Source organism: Mauremys mutica, chromosome 16 (assembly GCF_020497125.1).
Source record: "Mauremys mutica isolate MM-2020 ecotype Southern chromosome 16, ASM2049712v1, whole genome shotgun sequence".
Lineage (NCBI taxonomy): Eukaryota > Metazoa > Chordata > Testudines > Geoemydidae > Mauremys > Mauremys mutica.
The window spans coordinates 32,431,192-32,454,079 of record NC_059087.1 but is presented as its reverse complement, the minus strand read 5'-3'; the positions used below and the strand labels follow the sequence as shown (position 1 = coordinate 32,454,079).

At 50.0% G+C, this 22,888-nt stretch overlaps 1 protein-coding gene across 1 annotated transcript in view; it reads left to right on the top strand.

The window, feature by feature from the left end:
* CASTOR1 (cytosolic arginine sensor for mTORC1 subunit 1) overlaps positions 1–22,357 on the top strand; it is a 40,985-nt gene extending 18,628 nt beyond the window's left edge. The window contains exons 3-9 of the mRNA XM_044990311.1: positions 13,455–13,648; positions 14,106–14,238; positions 15,591–15,714; positions 16,537–16,650; positions 17,196–17,278; positions 18,956–19,050; positions 19,929–22,357. Coding sequence (XP_044846246.1) covers positions 13,455–13,648; positions 14,106–14,238; positions 15,591–15,714; positions 16,537–16,650; positions 17,196–17,278; positions 18,956–19,050; positions 19,929–19,994 — 809 coding nt within the window. The 3' untranslated portion in view covers positions 19,995–22,357. The remainder of the gene's footprint in view (positions 1–13,454; positions 13,649–14,105; positions 14,239–15,590; positions 15,715–16,536; positions 16,651–17,195; positions 17,279–18,955; positions 19,051–19,928) is intronic.
* The last annotated feature ends 531 nt before the right edge of the window (positions 22,358–22,888 follow it).

The following is a 22,888-nucleotide window of genomic DNA, read 5'->3' as shown; positions in this document are numbered from 1 at the left end:
GTCCAACTTCTGTCGCTGCTGCTGCTGGGACTCAACTGGTGGGGAATCTTTGGCATAAAGTCTAGTGTGGACACACAGCCATGGCAAAAGTTCGTTAGTTCTAGATACAGGGAGCTGAAGGGCTCAGTGCCAAACAAAGCAATACCCCTGCTAGCTGGGGCAATAGGGCTTTTGTCTACTAGGAAACTTGAGTATTTTATCAGCTCATGGAGTGTCTTGTCTCGGGTAGTTGAACCATCTAAAAATCACTTGTTTCCCATAGTTGCTTTAGGTGTAATTTGTACCTCTTCTACCCGTCCAGTACCTTAAATGTCACATGATGAGTGTGGGGTGGTAACTAGTGCTTTGGTGCCTTAATAGCTATTACATATACAGTAGCACCTCAGAGTTTCAAACTAACCAGTCAACTACACTCCTCATTGGGAACCAGAAGTGCACAATCCAGCAGCAGAGACCAAAGATCAAATACAGTGCAGTACTGTTACATATAAACTACTGAAGAGGGAAAGTTTAAAAAGATTTGACAAGGTAAAGAAACTGAAACAAGTACAAACATTTAAATTAAGATGGTTAAAAGCAACATTTTTCTTCTGCCCAGTAAAGTTTCAAATCTGTATTAAGTCAATGTTCAGTTGTAAACTTTTTTGAAAGAACCATGACGTTTTGTTCAGAGTTACGAATAACTCCATTCCCAAGGGGTTTGTAACTCTGAGATTCTACTGTACTAAATGCAACTTGAAAGATGCAAACTTCCACACAAGTTGGCGGTGAAAGGGAATGCTGCAGCCAGTGTTTGAACTGCCTTGTCTACAGGGGGGATTTTTTTCACCATAAGCCAAAATGTACATTTAAAGTGAGCTCTACCTGTATAACCCCTCCCCCCCATGTAGATGCTCTTGCTCTGGAATAAGAGATGTGTTTTGGTTTAGCTTGGAAAGAGGCTTAAGCTAAACCAAAAGCCATTCTGATACCAGAATAAGATGATCTATATGGGGCACTGTACCCATGTGACACATCTTCCTGTGTATTCCTCCTAGATTTTTAACAAAGCTCTGCTCTCTCCAGAGCCTGGATAAACAAGCTGGAGTTAGTGACAGCCTGGGGCATAGCTCCAGTTGGTTGAGTTTGCAATTGTTCTTTGCTTTGAGATGCATTTTATTAGCAGACCCCCTGATGTGGGTTCCACAGAGTTAGCCTCTTCTTTTGATGTGTAATTGGATCTCAAGCGCCCAGAGCCCCAACTGTTCAGGCTTATTTGTGTGATGGTTATTCAGATAGCAGCACATGAAATCTATCCTGTTTCAATGTAACGGGGGCTTTAGACTGTAATTATAATGCCAATGTGAGCTATCACTCTGGCCTTTTCTACACTGGGGTTTTCAGACCTGGTGAAGCTGCACCAGTGTAAGAGCAGGTCTTCACTAGCAATATTAAATTGCTGTCTGCGGCAGCGCTGTAACATGGCTGTGTAGTCATGGCATAGCGCTGGGAGAGCACTATGAAAACCCCACCTCCACAAGGGGAATAGCTCCCAGCGCTGGCACTTCATACAGTGCTGAAAGTGGCAGCGCTCAGTCTAGACAAGCCCTAAATGCGGTGCCCCAGTATAAGCCATGACTTGCACCTGGTGCAGCTTATCCTAATGCTGTGTGTCTGTGCTAAGGGACAGCTACACTGAGGGCTAAAATCCTAATGCAGACAAGTCTTTTGGCTGAATTAAGAAAGCTTTTCATCTGTGGGGGAGTGTCCTCTAGTGGTGAGAGCACAGGACTAGGAGGGGTGGGTGCTAGATTCTACTCCCAGTGCTGCCAGCAACTTGCTGTGGCCTTGAGCAATTCACTTAATGATTCTTCCTTTCCTCATCTGCCCTTCCAATCAGAAGGGTTGAAATTAAATTGCTTTGAATTCTGGGAAAGGACCTGACACTTCAGTGTTCGTCAAGGAGTTTATAGCCTGTAAATACAGAGGGCTCTGGCTTTGGTCCTGGTTTGAGAATTATCCATCCCACTGGCTCTGAATTGTCCATTAGCTCCTGAGGTACCTGGGGACCGGTGCATGAGAGGCCCTTCAGTTTTTGGCTCCTGCCCCACTCATGCTGATTTTTTTTGGAGCAGTAAAGCCTTACCTGCACTAGGGAATAGCTCTGATCCAGCACCTGGTGCAGTGCAAAGCAGGCAAGGGCAAGTCATGGTGTAGTAACACCAATTGCTGGATCGTGGCTGTTACTATTGTAATTCTGGCCTGAAATACTGTCAGTCCCTTTGTTTTCATGGGGAAAGAGGCTTTTTCCCCCTTTGCAGAGCAGGAGGAGTGCACAGCTTGAAGGGCCAGCTACAGACAGTGCCTTAACAACCACCTGTCCTGCCTTCGCACTAAGCTGCCTGTCTGAACTCACTCTAGCTGGCTGCCTTTGGCTGTTCTGCTTTGCCTGTTCAAGTCAGGAAGCTTTCTGTGTAGTGATCATGCATCATGATGAGAACTGCTAGTGGGTGTTAACCTGAGCTTATGCCTTTACAATAGGGCTCTGCTGCAGTAATGGTGAGAGACTTGAAAATTGACACCAGTGGAAAAACCACAGTATGCATAAGGCCATGCAAATAACAGCTCTTCTGGTTTCTGATGTCGGAGCTGGGCATGCTGGGGATTGCAGCAGGCTGGATGGAAGCTAGATGTGAGATAAAACAAATGCGACACGGGATTTGAAAAGACATATCCAAACCCACTCCTTCAACCTAAGATCTGAGCAAAACCTTGTCGTCTGGCTCCTGGCAAACTTCACCCGACCCAATCCCGATCCCTGCTGTGGCCTGGACCTGGGTCCCATCCCAATGTGGATCAGTGCACACCTTCCTTGACCTCTCTCAAGCTGAGTCCCCCAGTACCATCTGAGTCAGTGAACCATCTCTCCCTTGATATTGACTGCAGCCCCACCTCTCCAGCCTGCCTCTGCCTATATGGCGTTTGCCTTTCAGGTACTGCATAAACGTACAGCACTGATTACAAGCTAAGCAGGACATTCTTTTGGCACCATGGAGGTTGTTCCTGTGTTAGCTCTCTTGTGCAGGGAGAGCTATGCACCAGCAAAGGGACAGGGCTCTGTCCTGGAACTAGCAAGCTCTGTCACCAGTTGGCATGTGTTACTGTTTCCACACTGCAGTGTAAGTCCCTATCCAAGGCAGCTGTTGCCTGCATTGGTTCCTTGAGAGAGGTCCTGGCCTGCTTGCACAGTGCTTGCAGCTGGAGAGGCTTGGCACAAGGAACGACTGCGTAAGTGGGATGTTACTAGCTGCTGGGAGGAAGGTTCATATGTTACCCAGGCAGCAGTTGCAGTTGGGTCTCTGTACTTGTTGCATCAGCCTCATGGCTTCTGCCACGCCCCCTACTCTTGACTGGCTCCAAGCCTGTCTTGCTTTCACATCCCCCACTTCAGCTGTCTTGGACCCAGGCTTTGCACAGCCGGACTGCAGGGCCTGGCTTCCTGGTGGAAATGCTGTAGCCGGGCAGGAAGCGCACGGGCAGGAACGCCAGCCCCAGGGAGCATCCTGAGGCAGGAAAGGTGGCAGGGTGTGGGGAGCAGACTTGGCACCTCCTGCTAATGCGGGCTCTTGGATGGCAGAGTCCCTCCTGCTGGAGGGGCCGAGGGGCAGGTGTTTCTAGAGCCTAGAGCCATGGAGCTGGCTGGGGTTAACTCTGTTGTAGCTAGTGCTGTGCAGGGTTTGCTTTTGTTGGCTCATGGGCCTGGGAGCCAGGCCTGCTCTGAGGGGAGAGTGCTGAGCTGCCTGGTTCTCTCCTGTGTGCTGATGGCTCCTGTCCTGGCCCTTCTCAAGGGACACTTGACTGGCTGCTTAGCACAGGCCTGTTCACACGGTACCATGGCTGTGGGGCAGCGTCGAACAGCCTGTGTAGATACGTAACAGTCCCTGGCCTGGTTCGGAGGGCTGTGCAGACCGACCCGCAGTAATGAAGGGGATGTCGCTGTGGCAATGAACCCTTGGCAGTGGGTCTCGGAGCACGGGTCAGGTGGCTCAGGCTGGGCTGTGGGCTAAACCTAGCAGGGTAGACATTCACGTTCATGCTGGAGCCTGGGCTCTGTGATCTTCCCCCTCACAGGGTCTCAGAATCTGGGCTCCAGCCCAAGTCCACACATCTACACTGCAGTTCCGTAGCTCTGCGAGCCTGGGCCAGCTGCAGCCATGCTGCGGATCTCTTACTACAGTGTAGATGTACCCGAAGGGATCCTTGATATGGACTAATCTGTTTGTGAATAGGTGAGGCTTTCAGGCTGAGGAGACTCTGCATTTGCACCAAGCACTGCCTTGGCCTTGCTGTCTCCTACGAAGCAGGCTGCCAGGCTACTGCATGAGTGGCGCTCTGAGGCTGGGAGGCAGTGCTAGCTGGCAGGGGCTGTTACCCTTCTCCTAGTACCTTTCCTCCACTGATCCTGGTAGCCTTCTCCTTTGATCAGCTGCCATTCTTTTCTAGCCACACCCTGCTAGGAGATGAGCCCTATCAGAGAAGATTAGGGTTGGAAGAGACCTCAGGAGGTCAACTAGTCCAATCCCCTGCTCAAAGCAGGACCAACCCCAACTAAATCATCCCAGCCAGGGCTTTGTCAAGCCTGACCTTAAAAGCCTCTAAGGAAGGAGATTCCACCACCTCCCTAGGTAACCCATTCCAGTGCTTCACCACCCTCCTAGTGAAATAGTGTTTGCTAATATCCAACCTAAACCTCCCCCTCTGCAACTTGAGACCATTACTCCTTGTTCTGTCATCTGCCACCACTGACAATAGCCTAGCTCCATCCTCTTTGGAACCCTCCTTCAGGTAGTTGAAGGCTGCTATCAAATCCCCCCCCCCCACTCTTCTCTTCTGCAGACTAAATAACCCCAGTTCCCTCTGCTTCTCCTCGTAAATCATGTGCCCCAGCCCCTTAATAATTTTAGTTGCCCTCTGCTGGACAATCTCCAATTTGTCCACATCCCTTCTGTAGTAGGGGGACCAAAACTGGACACAGTACTCCAGGTGTGGCCTGACCAGTGCCGAATAGAGGGGAATAATTGCTTCCCTCGGTCTGCTGGCAATGCTCTTACCAATACAGCCCAATATGCCGTTGGCCTTCTTGGCAACAAAGGCTCACTGCTGACTCATATCCAGCTTCCCGTCCACTGTAACCCCTAGGTCCTTTTCTGCAGAACTGCTGCTTAGCCAGTTGGTCCCCAGCCTGTAGCAGTGCATGGGATTCTTCTGTCCTAAGTGCAGGACTCTGCACTTGTCCTTGTTGAACCTCATCAGATTTCTTTTGGCCCAATCCTCCAATTTGTTTAGGTCACTCTGGACCCTATTCCTACCCTCCAGCGTATCGACCTCTCCCTCCAACTTTGTGTCATCTGCAAACTTGCTGAGGGTGCAATTCATCCTGTCATCCAGATCATTAATAAAGATGTTGAATAAAATTGGCCTCAGGACTGACCCCTGGGGCACTCCACTTGATACTGGCTGCCAGCTAGACATTGAGCCATTGATCGCTACCCTTTGAGCCGACAATCTAGCCAGCTTTCTGTCCACCTTGTAATCCATTCATCCAATCCGTACTTCTTTAACTTGCTGGCAAGAATACTGTGGGAGACCATATCAAAAGCTTTACTAAAGTCAAGATACATCACGTCTACTGCTTTCCCAATATCCACAGAGCCAGTTATCTCATCATAGAAAGCAATCAGGTTGGTCAGGCATGACTTGCCCTTGGTGAATCCATGTTGACTGCTCCTGATCACCTTCCTCTCCTCCAAGTGCTTCAAAATGGATTCCTTGAAGACCTGTGATGGGTTGGATCACAGAAGCCCTCTTGGGAGCTGCCACCTGATGTGCTAAGACTACTACTACCCCTGCTTTCCCTGCTAGCTCAGGACTCCAGCACCCTGTCTTGCTGAGCCAGACACACCTGTCGGCTCCAACACAGACCCAGGGTCTGAATTACTTACCCCAAAGCTGCAGGTTTACCTGAAAGCAGCTCACAGAAGTGTTCCTGTCTTTAACACTCAGATGCCCAACTCCCAATGGGGTCTAAACCCAAATAAATCCGTTTTACCCTGTATAGAGCTTATGCAGGGTAAACACATACATTGTTCACCCTGTATAACACTGATAGAGATGCACAGTTGTTTGCTCCCCCAGGTATTAATACATACTCTGAGTTAACTAATAAGTAAAATGATTTTATTAAATACAGACAGTAGGATTTAAGTGGTTCCAAGTAGTAACAGACAGAACAAAGTAAAACATGCAAATCTATGTCTAATCAAACCTGAATCATAGAATCTCAGGGTTGGAAGGGACCTCAGGAGGTATCTAGTCCAACCCCCTGCTCAAAGCAGGACCAAACCCAACTAAATCATCCCAGCCAGGGCTTTGTCAAGCCTGACCTTAAAAACCTCTAAGGAAGGAGATTCCACCACCTCCCTAGGTAACCCATTCCAGTTCTTCACCACCCTACTAGTGAAATAGTGTTTCCTAATATCCAACCTAAACCTCCCCCTCTGCAACTTGAGACCATTACTCCTTGTTCTGTCATCTTCTACCACTGAGAACAGTCTAGATCCATCCTCTTTGGAACCCCCTTTCAGGTAGTTGAAAGCAGCTATCAAATCCCCCCTCATTCTTCTCTTCTGCAGACTAAACAATCCCAGTTCCCTCAGCCTCTCCTCATACAGATAAGATCCTCACCAGTTCCAGAATGCTCCCTTTTACAGACTAATCTCTTTTTAGCCTGGGTCCAGCAATCACTCACACCCCTTGCAGTCACTGCCCTTGGTTCCAGTTTCTTCCGAGTATCTTGGGGGGTTGAGATGCTCTTTCTTTAGCCAACTGAAGACCAAATGGAGGGGTCTCCCAGGGGTTTAAATAGACTTTCTCTTGTGAGTGGAGACTCACTCCTATGCAAAGTCCAGCTCCAAGATGGAGTTCTGGAGTCACCTGGGCAAATAACATGTTCATGCATGACTCAGTCTTTGCAGGCAGAAGCCATTGTCCACATGGTATCTTGTATGTCTCCAGGAAGACTTCTTAAGTGGATTGGAGCATTCCAAGATGCATTGTTCCCCAAGTGCTTCCTGATCGGGTACTTAACCTTGCGAATTCCTTCCTAAAGAAGCTGACCAAATGCCTCTCAAAGCTTATTTAGCAATCAAGCAAGTATACAGCCAATACTCTTAACCTCAAGTACAAAATGATATGTGTACAAATAGGATGAATAGATATAGTAGACCATAACCTTTACAGAGCTGTTACATGGCACAGGCAGCACAAAACATATTCCAGTTATGTCATATTCCCATAAAGCATTATGGGATACAGCATCACAACTTGCTCCATGATTTTGCTGGGGACTCAAGTGGGGCTGACCAGTCTGTAGTTCCCTGGGTTCGTTCTTCTTCTTTTTTAAATATGGGCACTGTATTTGCCTTTTTCCAATCATCCAGGACCTCCGTGGATGGCCACAAATTCTCAAAGATAAAGGCCAATGGGTCTGCAATCACATCGGCCAACTCCCTCAGCACCCTTGGATGCATTAGAGCAGCATCCATGGACTTGTGCATGTCCAGCTTTTCTAAATAGTCCTTAACCTGTTCTTTCACTGCTGAGGGCTGCTCACCTCTTCCCCATACTATGCTGCCCAGTGCAGCAGTCTGGGAGCTGACTTTGTCTATGAAGACTGAGGCAAAAAAAGCATTGAGTACTTCAGCTTTTTCCACGTTATCTTTCACTGTTGCCTCCGCCATTCAGTAAGGGTCCCACACTTTTTCCCTGACCACCACCTTGTTGCTAACATACCTGTAGAAACCCTTCTTGTTACCCTTCACATCCCTTGCTAGCTGCAACTCCAATTGTGCCTTGGTCTTCCTGATTACACCCCTGAATGCTCTAGCAATATTTTTATACTATCTATCCAAATTTCCACTTCTTGTAAGCTTCCTTTTTGTGTTTAAGCTCACTGAAGATTTCACTGTTGAGCCAACCTGGTCGCCTGCCATATTTGCTATTCTTTCTGCACATCAGGATGGTTTGTTCCTGTGCCCTCAATAAGGGTTCTTTAAAATACACCAGCTCTCCTGGACTCCTTGACCCCTCATATTAGCCTCCCAGGGGATCCTGCCCATCGGTTCCTTAAGGGAGTCTGTCTGCTTTTCTGAAGTCCAGGGCCTGTATTTTGCTACTCTCCTTTCATCAGGATCCTGATCTCAACCATCTCATGGTCACTGCTGCCCAGGTTGCCACCCACTTCTACCTCCCCTACCAATTCTTCCTATCTGTAAGCAGCATGTCAAGAGGAGCACGGCCCCTAGTCAATTCCTCCAGCACTTGTACCAGGAAGTTGTCCCCAACACTCTTCACAAACTTCCTGGATTGTCTGTGCATTGCTGTATTGCTTTCCCAGCAGTTGTCAGGGTGATTAAAGTCCACTATTGAAATCAGGGCCTATGATCTGGAAACTTCAGTTAGTTGTCTGAAGAAAGCCTCGTCTACCTCATCCTTCTGATACAGTGGTCTATAGTGCACACCCAACACAACATCATTCTTTGCTTTATGCTGCCCCTACATAGAAAGGGTATTTAACCTTTCATTTGGCCTGCAAAGCTTCTGGGATGACCAGGCTGGAGATTCAGGTGCTGTTTTGTGCCTCCCAGCATCCATGATCACATTGGATACCCCACTCCTTGCAGCATGAACCATCTTGGACAAACCTTTATTTGTTGAGGCTTCAAACCAGTGAATGAGTCTTCCTGCCCCCTGTCCTAGAGCCTGGCTGTCCCGTCATAAGGGAAACCAGTTCATGGCACTTTCCCTTGCACTAGCAGTGACTCGGAGACCGAAACATTGCAGTGTCATTCCAAGCAATGATCAGCAGAAAATTTGCCCCGCTGCTTGCTCTAGAGGAAGACGTAGAAACACTGACCAACTATTACTGTGCTGTAATGATTGAGGCAGCAATGAACATCCTTGGGAAACATAAGAAGACAAAACAGTGGGTCACAAATGAAATACTACAAATGTGACATTAAAAGAGAACTTGAGAGACAAGAACAGCACCGAGGGAGCAGATAAATACAGAGTGACTGACAGAAAGATCAAGAAAGGAATGAAGGTGGCCAAGGAGAGAGAGAGTGAAAAACAATGCTCTAAAATTGAAGAGTGTATCAATAATAAAAATAGCAAACAAGCCTTCCAGGTTGTTAAAGATCTGACAAAGGAAAGATGGACCAAAGCTAATGCAATTCAAGACAAAGAAGGGAGCAGTCTTACAGAAGAACAGGACATCATCAATAGGTGGACAAACTACTGCTCTGATCTATACAGCCATCAGACAAATGAAGATCCTAGTGTCTGCCAGCCCAGATTCAACAGAGGAGGATGACTTTCCAATACTATGTGAAGAAGTGGAGACAGCTGTGAAATCACTCAAGAATGGAAAGGCTACAGGTATTGACAACATTCTAGCCAAATTGATGAAATTCAGAGGAGAAATAGTAGTAGATGTACCTACCAAGATTTGCAACAAGATTTGGTAGATGGGGTGAGTGGCCCTCCGTGTGGACAAACTCACTAATCATCACTCGGCCAAAGAAAACCAAACTGCATTTGTGTCAAAATTAATGGACCGTAAGCTTAATTAGCCATCCCAGCAAAGTGATGTTGATGGTCATATTGAACAGATTGAATCCGCAAGCAGAGAATATCATCACTGAAGAACAGGCTGGCTTTTGTGCTGGAAGAAGTACCACAGAACAGATTTTCAACCTTCGTGCTTTACGTGAGAAGTACTTGCAACACCACTAGGACACCCATGTCTTTGAGAGGCAGAAACATGCTGGCTTCCTTTTGGGGAGGGATAGCCCAGTGGTTTGAGCATTGGCCTGCTAAACCCAGGGTCTGTGAGTTCAGTCCTTGAGGGGGGGCCATTTGGGGATTGGTCCTGCTTTGAGCAGGGGGTTGGACTAGATGACCTCCTGAGGTCCCTTCCAACCCTGATATTCTATGACTTCAAGAAGGTGTTTGAGTATGGCACGAAGCTCTCTGGGCATCCATGAAGTACAGTGTTGGTAATAAGCTTATTCTTACCATTAAACAACTGTATGCCAAGGCCAGCAGTGCAGTTCTCAGCAGCAGCACAATAGGAGAGTGGTTTCGCACCACTGAGTCCAGCAAGGCTGCCTTCTTTCGCCCACACTGTTCAATCTCTACTTGAAGCGCACAATGACTGATGTCCTAGAAGATCTCACATGCACAGTCAGCATGGGAGGGGCAAACAATCTCAAATCTTCAGTTCACTGATGACATTGATAGCCTGGTAGGCAGCGAAGATCAACTTGCCCACCTTGTGAAACGATTGGATGAAACCTCCGCATAATAGGGCATGGAAATCAGTGCAGAGAGAACCAAACTGACAGACAGATGTGATGGGATGAGCTCCCATATCACTGTCAGTGGACAAGAGCTGGAGACAGTGAAACAATTCAAGTATCTGGGGGCAATCATCATTGATGAAGGATTCAAGGCTGAAATTCAGGCAAGAACTGTGTAAACAGCAGCAGTGGCAAAGCTAAAGCCAATTTGGAGGAATAAGAACATCTCCTTGGAATCCAGACTGACACTGCTGCATACATTGGTTATCTCCATTTTTCTGTATGTGTGCGAGACATAGACCCTTATAGCAGCACTTGAACAGAAAATACAGATAGAGATGAGATACTTCTGTAAAATCCTGGGCATCTCCTATTTCGACCGTGTCACTAATGAAGAGGTCCACAACATCATCACCCAATGCGCTGAGTCATATGAAAACCTCCTGACCATGAAGAAGTGCAAGCTGAAGTGGTACGTCTATGTAACAAGATCTGGCCTATCCAAGATCATCCTCCAAGGGACAGTACAGGAGAAGAGGTAGACCGAAGAAGAGATGGATTGACAACATAAGAGTGGACAGAAATGGACTTCGCAGAGACTCAAGCACTGACGCACAATCGTCAGTGGTGGAGACAATTGGTTGATGGTTTTCCCCAATGACCAGTGCAGTTATGGGAGTGGTGATGATGAAAGCAGTGACTCTGAGCCTCTTGGCTGTGAACAGAGCTCTCCTTCCTCCCCAGGACTGCATGTTGAGCCAGGCTTGGATTCTCTTAGATCTAGGCTGAATAAACCAGGCTGTACAGTGCAGTTCTGCAAAGGCTGGGGTTAGGTGGTGGCGTGGGCAGCTCGGCCCATTGGCCTAGGGTGCAGGACTTGGAGCTGAAAGACTAGATAGCTTTTCACAATTGTGCTGCTGACACACTGGCCTTCTCTTTACTAGAGAAATCTAATGCTGTAGGAACTGTGGTCTCCATAGCATGCCTGTAAGGGACCGTGTGCTCCAACTGGAGGACATGCATGCTAAGAACTAGCTCATTCTGTGGTATGTTCAGCCTGCATCCCTCTGGTGCCAGTGTGGATGCAGACAAGTTTTTTGATTTATGAAATTAGAACAGTACAGCATTTAACATGGCCCACATTGAATGGATTAAAAACTAGCTGATAGTCCACATTTACACTGAGACCTTTTCTTCAAGTGGGTGTGTTTCCAGTGGGGGGCCACAGGAATCAGTTCTTGGCCCTAGGCTACTTAACACTTTTTATCAGTGGCCTGGTAGAAAACAATCACTGCTGAAAGTGCTGCTGACCCAAAGATTGGGGAGTGGTAAATCATGAAGACTGGTCACTGATACAGAGAGGTCTGGATCACTCAGGAAGCTGGGCACAAGCAGTGTTTTAATACAACCAAATGTAAAGTCATACGCCTAGGAACAAAGAATGCAGGCCGTACTTGCAGGATGTGGGGACCTGATCCTGAGAAGCAATGACTCTGAAAGACTTGGGAGTCATGGGGGCCAGTCAGCTGAACATGCGCTCCCTCTGTCATGCTGTGACAAAAAGGGCTAATACAATCCTTGGATGCATAAACAGGGGAACACAAAGTAGGAGCAGGGGGGTTATTTTACTTCTCCATTTGACACTGATGCAGTTGCTGCCGGAATCTTCTTCCAGTGTCCACAGTTCAAGACAGACAGTGATAAATTGCAGGGGGTTAAGAGCCAAGCCAAGAGAATGATTGATTGAAGGGTTGGAAAACATGCCTTATAGTGAAAGACTCAAGGAGCTCGATCTGTTACAATGAAGGGGTAACTTGATCAGTCTAAGTACCTATATGGGGAACACACTTGACAACCGAGGGCTTGTCAGCCTAACAAAGGTATAATGAGCCACTGGCCGGAGACTGAAGCTGGGCATGTTGGCTAGACATAAGGTACAAATTTTTGAGGGCAATTAACCAGTGGCACAACTTCCCAAAGGTTGCGGTGGATTCTCAGTGCTGGCAGTTCTTTCAGTTGGATGTTTGAGAGATGCTGTAGTTCAAACAAACTAGTTCAGGGAAAGGTCTCTGGCCAGTGTTAGGCAGGCAGTCAGACTGGATCACAATGCTCCCTTCCGGCCCTGTGGTCTAGGAGTTCACTGCATCCCAAGTGGCCTTTCAGAACCACCATTTATTTCTGGGAGCGCTGCCAGGAGCTGTGGGATGGCTAGCCAGAGAGCACTGTAACTGGAATGGTGTAGGACAGCTAGTCCAATGGTTCTCCACCAGGGATGCACATACCCCTGGGGGTACACAGAGGTCCTCCAGGGGGTACATCAACTCAACAAGCTATGTAAAAAGCACCAGCAAAGTCAGTACAAATTAAATTTAATACAAGACTTGTTTATACTGCTCTATATAATAGACACTGAAATGCAAGTACAATATTTATATTCTGTTTGATTTACCATATAGTTATATGGTAAAAATGAGAAAGGAAGCAAATTTTCAATAGTAGTGTGCCGTGTCACTTTTATATTTTTAGATCTGATTTTGTAAGCAAGTTTTCAAGTGAGGTGAAACTTGGGGGTAGGCAAGACGAATCAGACTCCTAAAAGTTAGTGGTTTGGGAAGGTTGAGAGCCACTGACTTAGTGGTTATGAAGTCAAAGTGCAAGCTCTTTCTGTCCTGTCTGTACATCACCTCGCACAATGATGTCCTGGTCCGTGACTGGGCTCCTGTGTGCTACTGCAATACAAATAATGTAATAAAGTTTCTTAAATAGTCAGCGTAGCTAATGGGAATGCATTGAATGTACTGAAACAGTTCTGTGCAACTGGCTTATTTCCCTCTGTCTGCATGATGTTGAGCAGCTCAGTGAGAGCTTGTGCCTCAGTTTCCCAATTTGTATACTGGCTGATAACCTCTAACTGCTTGGTAAAGCACTCTGAGCTGTGGCTGGGAAGGGATAGGTGCTAGGTGACCTAGTCATTAGGTAGCCTGATATGTCCGTTTCTAATACTGTAGTCTGAATCTCTGCTTGGAGTCTCACCTCAGCCTCTTGGCATTTCAGAGTTGCCCCCATCAGAGTTCATGCAGGTGGTGGATTCCACCTGGCTGGTGCTCAACGTCTTGTCCAACGGCAGGTCTTCCACCAGCTCCCAAGCCATAGGAGTGACGAAGATTGCCAAGTCCGTCATCGCACCACTGGCCGAGCACAACGTCTCAGTGCTGATGCTGTCTACCTACCAAACAGACTTCATCCTGGTGAGCCCCCCACCTTTCCCCATGGCCATCCCCTGTAGCAGGCTCCTTCGAGCGGGGTGTGGGTGAAGGACTCTAATTGGCCCCAAGTAACTACACAAGGAGTGTGACAGAGAAACCCTCATTAGGTGAATGGTGCAGGCTCTCCTATGGCAACAGTCTGATGAACATATCCACCTCTTCAATTCTGAATGTGATTCAGAGGGTACTGGGTGCCATTCTGAGAACAGTAGGGGTCAGGCTACCTTCGCCATAGCAATATGACACCCTAGAAGGTTTGTGCGTGAGATTTTTCCCTGCATGCTGTTCAGTTGAAGGGACGGTGGGCTAGGTGAGATGTGGGTTTAGAAGCTCACTTCTTCCTTCCTTGTGGGGGTAGAGAAGAATGGCAAGGAGACAGCAGGCTTACAGGGAGAGGTTAAGCTGAAGGGTGAGGTTTGAGGTCTGTTGCCCTCCCCAGGTGCGGGAGAAGGACCTGCCTGTGGTGATCCACACGCTGACCGGCGAGTTTGATATCTACAAGGAGGTGAAGGGAGAGTCCATCCCTGTTAACTGTGATGACGTGAGCAACGGCTTCCTGAAACCCAAGCCTGGTGAGTCCAGCACTGCCCCCCCGGGCTCTCACTCTGTCTGCCCTCTGCAGAATGGAGGAGAGGTTTGAATGAGCAACTCCGCTGTCCCCTGCAACAGAAAACTGCCTATTGTGTGCTCACCCTGCCAGCATGAACAGTTCTGTTCTCTGGCTCCGGCCACTCCAGCGCAGATCAGTTACTGAACGGGTCAGACTGTGGTAAACCAGTGGGGGGCCCCAGACATGCCGTGCAGCGTATGAACCATTCATACATTAACTTAACTGGCACCACTCCGCTTTGGCCTAGTGGCCTAGCCCCTCTGTTGTGATGGACAGTCCAAAACTCTGAGTGGCATTGTGACCCAGTGTGCCAGGTCACCATGCCACTTAGCTTGGGGCTCTCTCAAACAGAGTGCCTAGCGCAAACTGCTTTCCTCCCCCTGCCCCCCAACCTCCTTAGGCAGCCCTGCTTCTGCCAGTGGTATGCACCAGGCATTACAGGCATATGGCTGCGGGGGCCAGTCTGGTAGACACCAGAAATGCTTGGGGATCCAGGGAGAGACTGGAGTCCAGCTAGGGGACAATCAGAAATGTGCTCTCACATGTATTAAGGTTCCATTTATAAATGGTTTATAGAGAGAATACGTGTTTTTTAATAAATGGTGATTAGTCCAATCTGTCACGCCTTCTGCTGGTTTGCCTGTAACAATGTATAGCACATAATACTACTATCTGTAACATCTGATTTATTAACCCATTCTAATCCACCTATAAATGGAGCATTAATAGACCGTGTGACCAAAGGTACATTTTTACTGATGGCCCAGAGTAGCAGTAGCATAGTTCTGCCACTGGAGGGCACTAGTACCTCAAGTTTGAGTTCCTCCATTGAGCACCGTCTATGCGGACAGAAGCAGCTGTCTGTGCAGGCGGCTTGAGCGTGCCTGGTTTGTCCCGGCCCAGCCCCTTGCTCTGCCTACAGCATATGCTGCTCGGCTGATTTGTTTCTATTTGCTCCATATCAATGTAGCTGTAGGAATTGAGCCCTGTTGATTTTTCCTCTTCCACATCCAAATGTCAGTCTCTGTGCAGCACCTCCTCAAGGTGGCGCTGTTGTGCTATCATTGCTCCATCTGTAGTGTCTAGTCTCCAGGGTAAGCTGATCTGTCGGGCCAGGTACTGAGCACCCGGCTGGAGGCTGACGTGCTAGTCCCACAAGTGGTTTGAGTTCATGAGAGCTGCTTAGTGCTGCCAGCTCAGACTCCTGCCCTGCTGTGCACCATCAGCTCCATGAGATTACATTCATCGCCATGCATGAGAAGGGTGCTTCGTGCTCTGGCAGTCTGGGCTGTATGAGTGATTGTTTCCTCCCAGCTGCGAGCCCTACCGTGCACCCTGTGCAGAGTCCCCAGAACAGGTTCTGCATCCTGACCGTGGCTCCTGACACCCTGCCGGCCATTGCGACCATGCTCATAGATGTCCTGTTCTATTCACACAGGTAGGCAGCTGCGTGGGGCAGTGGGAGGAGACTGTGTTAGCCCCACTCCTTAGCATAGGCATTCTCAGTACTAAAGTGCACTGCAGTGTAGGTGTGAGTGCAGCTAGAAGTGTGGGGGCAGCCTCTCACCTCAACACAGACCCTGAAGAGAAGGGTGGAGGGCTGGAGTGTGGCCAAAAACCTCCAGATCTCTGAAGAATTTATGAACTACTAAAGAACCTTCAGGCACCCAAGGGCTTTGATGGGCGGGGGACCAAGGCCTTTGCAGTGCACCTAGGGGTGCCCACAATGCCCTATGGGGGCATATGGGGCTACAGTGGTGATGTCAAGCCTGCCAGCACCTGGCTTGGATGGCACTTGGGACATTGTGTGCAGCACTGGGGTTGAAAGAACTTTGTCAAAGGCAGAGCTGGAGAAAGGGTCTTCCCACAGGACAGCATCCCCCAGCAGAGGGTGGGCTGGAGTTCAGCCTTAGCTCAGCGGGGAAGGGAAAGGGGGGACCTTCCTGACCAGCAGGAGGTGGATCAGACAACAAGTGCTCAAGGTGAGGGGAGATGGCTTTGTAGATAGAGCAGCTGGGTCTGACCTGGCTTGTTTCAGGGGCTGGCCCAGAAGATCTGTTACTCACAGCACTGGGCTAGACATGGCATCACCAGCCAGCTGGTATTAGAGATGCCAACAAGGCACTTCACTGACTCCCAGTGAAGGCACCTCTTGGGGGGGGTGCACCTCTGTAACTCTCCAGGAGCCAGCCATGAAATGGCTGCTATGTTCTGCTGTGTGCTTCTGGGGCTAACCCCTCTGTCCCCTGTGTGTTTGCAGTCCTCTAAAGGAAGCTGCTCCAGGCAGTCAGGATCTCGACTTCATCAGGTTTTTTGCTTTCTCGTTGATCGAGGGCTATATCTCCATCGTCATGGATGCAGAGACCCAGAAGAAGTAGGTACCATTTATCCACCAGAAGATGGACCCAGTGTCCTTCACCCCATCTAAAGCTGCCCACATCAGGGCCGCCCAGAGGATTCAGGGGGCCTGGGGCAAAGCAATTTCGGGGGCCCCTTCCATAAAAAAAAGTTGCAATATTATAGAGAACTATATTCTCGGGGGGTCCCTGCGGGGCCTGGGGCAAATTGCCCCACTTGCCCCCCCTTCTGGGCAGCCCTGGCCCACATGCGCTGAAGATTTGGTCTTGGGATTGGGAGGTTGGTGTTCTGGAGGTGTCACATTCCCTTTGGCCCCTGCCTGCTCCCATTCTCCCCCCGCTGTGATGTTTTTGGGAGTGGTGTGGCCCCAGTCCCAAGTCAGCAGGTGGGCTGTGCAGAGGGTTAGAGCATTACGGACTGGGGAACCACTGCTGGAATTAGGGTGGGCCCAGGGTTCTAGGAGCAGCTTCATGGGAGTCTGTGCCCTGGCTCATGCCAGCTAGTGGGGGAATGAGGAACGGTCCTAGGGCAGGAGTGACGTACTCCATTAAATGCTTCTAGGTTCCCCAGTGACCTGCTGCTGACCAGCTCCTCTGGGGAGCTCTGGCGGATGGTGAGAATTGGCGGGCAGCCACTGGGCTTCGGTAAGTGGAACGGGGTGTAAGCTCTCCTGCCCAGAGGATCAGCTGCCTTCAGCGCAGCATTGAGCCCTCCCAGGCTGAGATGTTCAGTGCACTCCGGGGGGCAGGGCAGGCTGTTATCCCCGGGGATAGGTGTGCCCAGAGTGACCCGCCCAGAGTCACAGAAGCCAGTGGCTGAGCAGCCAGCACCTCATCTGGAATACTGTGTGCAGTTCTGGTCTCTCTTCTTTAAGAAGGATGAATTCAAACTGGAACAGGTTCAGAGAAGGGCTACTAGGATGAGCCGAGGAATGGAAAACCTGGCTTATGAAAGGAGACGCAAAGAGCTGGGCTTGTTCAGCCTGACCAAGAGAAGGCTGAGGGGGGGCCGCCCAGAGGATTCAGGGGGCCTGGGGCAAAGCAATTTTGGGGGCCCCTTCCATTTAAAAAAAAGTTGTAAAACTATAGAATATTATATTCTTGTGGGGGGGCAAATTGCCCCATTTCTCCCCCCCCCCCCCCGCAGGGCGGCCCTGGGCTGAGGGGAGATATGATGGCTCTCTATAAATATATCAGAGGGATAAATATCAGGGGGGGAGAGAGGAATTATTTAAGCTCAGTACCAGTGTGGACCCAAGAACAAATGGATATAAACTGGACACTAGGAAGTTTAGACTTGAAATTAGACAAAGGTTTCTAACCATTAGAGGAGTGAAGTTCTGGAACAGCCTTCCAAGGGGAGCAGTGGGAGCAAAAGACATATCTGGCTTCAAGACTAAGCTTGATAAGTTTATGGAGGGGATGGTATGATGGGATAGCCCAATTTTGGCAATTAATTTGATCTTTGATTATTACCAGGTAAATATGCCCACTGGCCTGTGATGGGATGTTAGATGGGTTGGGATCTGAGTTACTACAGAGAATTCTTTCCTGGGTGCTGGCTGGTGAGTCTTGCCCACATGCTCAGGGTTTAACTGATCGCCATATTTGGGGTCGAGAAGGAATTTTCCTCCAGGGCAGATTGGCAGAGGCCCTGCGGGTTTTTCGCCTTCCTCTGCAGCATGGGGCACGGGTCACTTGCTGGAGGAGTCTCTACACATTGAGGTCTTCAAACCACAATTTGAGGACTTCAATAACTCAGACATAGGTTAGGGGTTTGTTATAGAAGTGGATGGGTGAGATTCTGTGGCCTGCGTTGTGCAGGAGGTCAGACTAGATGATCATAACGGTCCCTTCTGACCTTAAAGTCTGAGTCTATGAAGCCTGGGCTCACCTCTTTCAGCTCAGCGCTGTAACTAGGGGATCATTCCTCCCATCACTATTGGGGGCCCCAGAGCGCAACAAAGCATGCTGGTACTGAACACTGGTGCCTGGCCGTGAAGCCCCAGCCCCTGTGGCTGCTCAGTGGTGGGGAGTGCAATGGCTGTGGGCTGCCTGGCCAGGAGCCAAGAGGCACTCATTTCATGGTGTCATCGTATTAGAGCTCAGAGAGGATTAGGGTTGGAAGAGACCTCAAGAGGTCCTCTAGTCCAGCCCCCTGCTCAAACCTCATTTTAGGCATGGGTCTGCCAGCTCAGTCTTGGATAGCCCAGGGCTAGAGAGCCCTTTGCCTAGGGGGCAGGGGCACATGGGTGATAGGAGGAGGTTGTCCCCAGGCACTGGGCTGGTACCCACGCTGGCCCCTCTGTTCCCCTTCCTCAGATGAGTGTGGGATAGTGGCTCAGATCGCCGAGCCTCTGGCCGATGCAGACATATCAGCATATTACATCAGCACCTTTAACTTCGACCATGCCCTGGTAAGTCGACTCCCCTGCCTGGATCCCAGCATGCTAGAAATGAACCAGGCAAACAGATGCTGCTAATTGACCAGCTTCTCAGCCCCTTTAACTGAAGCGTTCTCGCCTAGCCCCTGGGGGGGAGGGGGGCAGAGCCCCCTGCTGGGAACAGACATTCCAAGGGGATGAGGCCACCTGACTGCCTCACTGTCTGAATGGGCCTCTCGCCATTGGCCTGCGGCTCAGTGCTAGTCTTACTCATCAGTCTCCTAGCCCTGCATGGCTCCCTGGATGGTGGCATTTCATCCTGGCTGCTCTGACACCAGTGCAGGGGTCAGTGCCCATTGTGGGGGGCCTGCTCGGGGTGGGAGGCACAGGAATGCATCTCATCCGAAGAATGAACCTCCCTGGCTCTGGCTCCCTGGCATTAGTGCCAAGCCAGGGCTGCAGCGTGAGAAATGCTGGTACCAGGAATGTGTGGGGCAGCAGGAGGGACCCCAGGTGGGTCCAGGAGGACGTCTGTTGCTGAACTGTTGGCTGTCGGTGCTTGCTCCACAAAGGCTGGGGGAAGAGGGGTGCCGTGAGGATTGTGGGAGCCCTGCCTAGCTTCCACCTTGCCACTATCTCCAAGTTGTGTGGAGAAGGCAGGGGGATAACTAGCTTCGTCCTGATCTTGCTTTCCTTGCCAAGGGGAGGATAAATAGAGCTGGGGAGTCAGATCTGATCCCACCTTGCAGTGGGAGTTGGCGATCCCTGTGGAGCTGCATGGGAACAGACTTCTGGGGTTCACCCAGTCCTCCCTCCAGCACCCCCCTTCCAAGTACAGTTGGCAAGGGAGTGACAGGCCATGCAGCTCTGTCTCTGGTAACATAGCTCTGGCTTCCTCTCTCTGCTGCTAGGTCCCAGAGGAAGGCATTGACAGCATCATCGAGCTGCTCCAGAAGCGCCAGGAGAGCAGTAGATAACTGGCATGGCAGCTCCCGTGCGCTCTGACGCCTGTCTGGAAAGGCGAGGGGGAGCTCAACACTGAGAGCGGGGCAGAGAACACTCCGGTCTCCTGTTTCTGATGGCGGCTCCACATCAGCAGAGGCCTCTTCTTTGTCTTCAAGTTTCCGGGGTGTGGCTTGCCCTGCGGTGCGGGGCACAGCTCCAGCTGTGGAGCGAGCCCTGGGCTTCAGCAGGAGAGTCCTTGCATTCTCCGCGGGAGTGCTGGCTCTGACAGGCTCCCGAGTGTCCCACTGGGGAACTGAGTTTCCTGCAGCAGTTTCAGTGTTGCCTCTCCCAGGGCCCCTTGTATTCCCCAGACCCACCCCTCAGGGAGCAGAGTCCACCATGAACTGGCGTTGGGCAGACGTTGCCTATCCGTGGATTGTAACTCTCAGCTTGGAGTCAAGCCTGTCACATTTTTTTTTCCTTTGACTGTTTTTGTAGCCAACTGCCTAGTTGCATAGAGCCTCCAGTATTTAGTATTTCATTTGCGATGCCAGGCTTAGGCAGCAGCGGGGCGCTCTCCCTAAAGGCTGGCTGGTGGGCATCTGTGTATGTGGTAGGGGATAGGGAGTTTCTTCTCTTCACGTGTCGGGGGCAGTGGCTGGCTGCATGAGAAGAGGTGCTGGGCACTGGGTTGTCTAGCGGCTGAGTGCCAAGGAAGAGGTTGCTATGGTACAATCGTTCCTGACACATGGTCAAGGGTGTGAGAAATGACTTGTTTGGGATTGTGTGGTCTTGTAGCAGTGTTAACAGCCCTGCCAGGTGCTCAAGACAGGCGCTCGGCCTCTTGGACAGTTCTGGCTTAGTACAGTATGAAGAATTGCAGGTAACCTAAAGTATGTAAGAATGGCCCCTATTTGTAGCATGGTCCTCCCAAGGAAGGAGGAGCAGAGAGCTTGCTAGGGTAGACTCTCCTTTCTATAATGCTGGGAAATGTCGTGTGACCCAAACCCCTCTGTGGCTGCCTAGCTGCACTCAGATACGATGCTTTTATAAGCCCCCTCTCCTTAGGGCAGGGGAGCAGGGATTGATTGACCCAGACTCCTATCTGATGGGCGAGATGGCATCTGTGCCAGAATGGAGTGTGCTAGACAGCTGAGTTATTTTTAGGATTTCCAGGGTACATGCAACTCCATGTGGGGAAGGGAGGAGGGTAGGAAATATACAAATCTCCTGGTTGTGAAGCTGAGAATTTCCCCAGATTGGCACAAGACAGTTGTGGAAGAAAAGCATGTCTGAGTTGTGTGGTGGAAGTGCCTGTATTGCCGCTGGAGTGTGCATGGGGATAGCTGGAGCTACCCTTGTGATGGATGCTGAGAGATCCAGGAGGTGGGGGGGGGTGTGGTGGTCCCCCCCTGTGTCATCTTCTCCCCCCCCCCATTTCCCTTTCACGTTCCCCTCAGACTGGAGTCACAACATAACCTATGGTTACAAGAGGAATGCACGGAGGTGGCATTCCCTCTGTGTCTCCTGCACCCCTGTTTTCTGGGGCATTGTCATGGCAGTGGTTTTCAAGGAACCCCACCCCCCACCCCCCTCAACCTCTCCCAAAAGTGGTGAGGCTGTCCCTCCTGGGCGGCCACGAAAGCTGCCTCTAGGTGAATGAGTAGCTTGTTACCATATAAAGATTTTCCTTGTTTCTGCAAGGGAGTGGCTCTCAATCTCCAGTTCATCGCAAGGGCACTCTTCCTCTCAAAACTCATTCCCCTTTGAAGCACAGCTGTGCCTCTTACATGAGGGAACAGCTGTCAGCAGTGACTGGAAGAGATTCTCCCAGAGCCTGGTCTTGGATTTCAACCTACCGCTCAACTCCCTTTTCTGTGAGCCTTCAAGACAGAGCAAGCTGGGTTGGCAGCAGTAGCACTTATCAGCCAGGATGAACACTCCCACCATGCCTTAGCGTAGGAAAACCCCTGAGAAACTGCCATGGTCCACTGCCCAGCGTCCAAGCCAGACCTGGGCTGCTGGAAATACTCTCTAGATGGGGCATCCTGTGTGCCACAATGAAGAGTTTAGGGGTGGACTAGGCATGTTCAGGGAGGCCACGAGCAGGTTCTCAGAACAGCAGGGTGATGTGATGTGATGTAGGGTCACCTTCTGGGAAAGGGCAGCTGTCCTCCGCTAGCGACTCTTGTTCATCTGGCTAGTGTGCATAGGAAAGGCCTGTGGCTGCTAGCCCAGTGGCTGACTGGTTCATCCTCAAGTGACTTTATCCCTGTTGAGTTTCTTGCCGATGCAGCAAGGTGCCCACCAGTTTGTGCAGCAAAACCAGATTTCCTTAATCTTCTAGTTTTTTGCATAATTTTTTAATGTCAATAAATCTCCCATTTTGAACGTTTGATGGCTGCTACTGTGTATCTGCCAAGTGTTGGAGGGGAATAGCCCCTCTCATGCACCAAGTGTCCAGCTTTGCAGTGTCAGAACATAAACTTAAGGGGCCATGGGCTTCCCTGAGGAGTGAGGCCCTGAACAAGGATGGAAGGGCACTTCACTGGTATCTACTACACAGACCAAAAATCCATCTCTAGGCACGTTGTAACCCCTCCACTTCATTGCCAAAGGGAATGGGGACCTGCCTGTGTTTCCAGCTGTACCAGAGTGGGGAAGGTGGGTAGCAGGAGTTTAGGGAAATGGTCTTTGGGCCAGCACTATTATGGATTCTCAACACATCAAGGAGGCAAGCTGGCCTCGGGGGAGAGGCACGCTGCAGCAAAGGTTGCTCAGGAATTAGACAAGCAGCTGGGGGTGGGAGCCAAATACCGATAAGCCAGCTCTTCTTTTCCTAGGAATGGAGGAGGGCAGCTGTCTAACTGGTAATCTCTCTCTCTCTCTCAGCAAATCTGCTACAGCAAGAAGTAAACTACAGGCC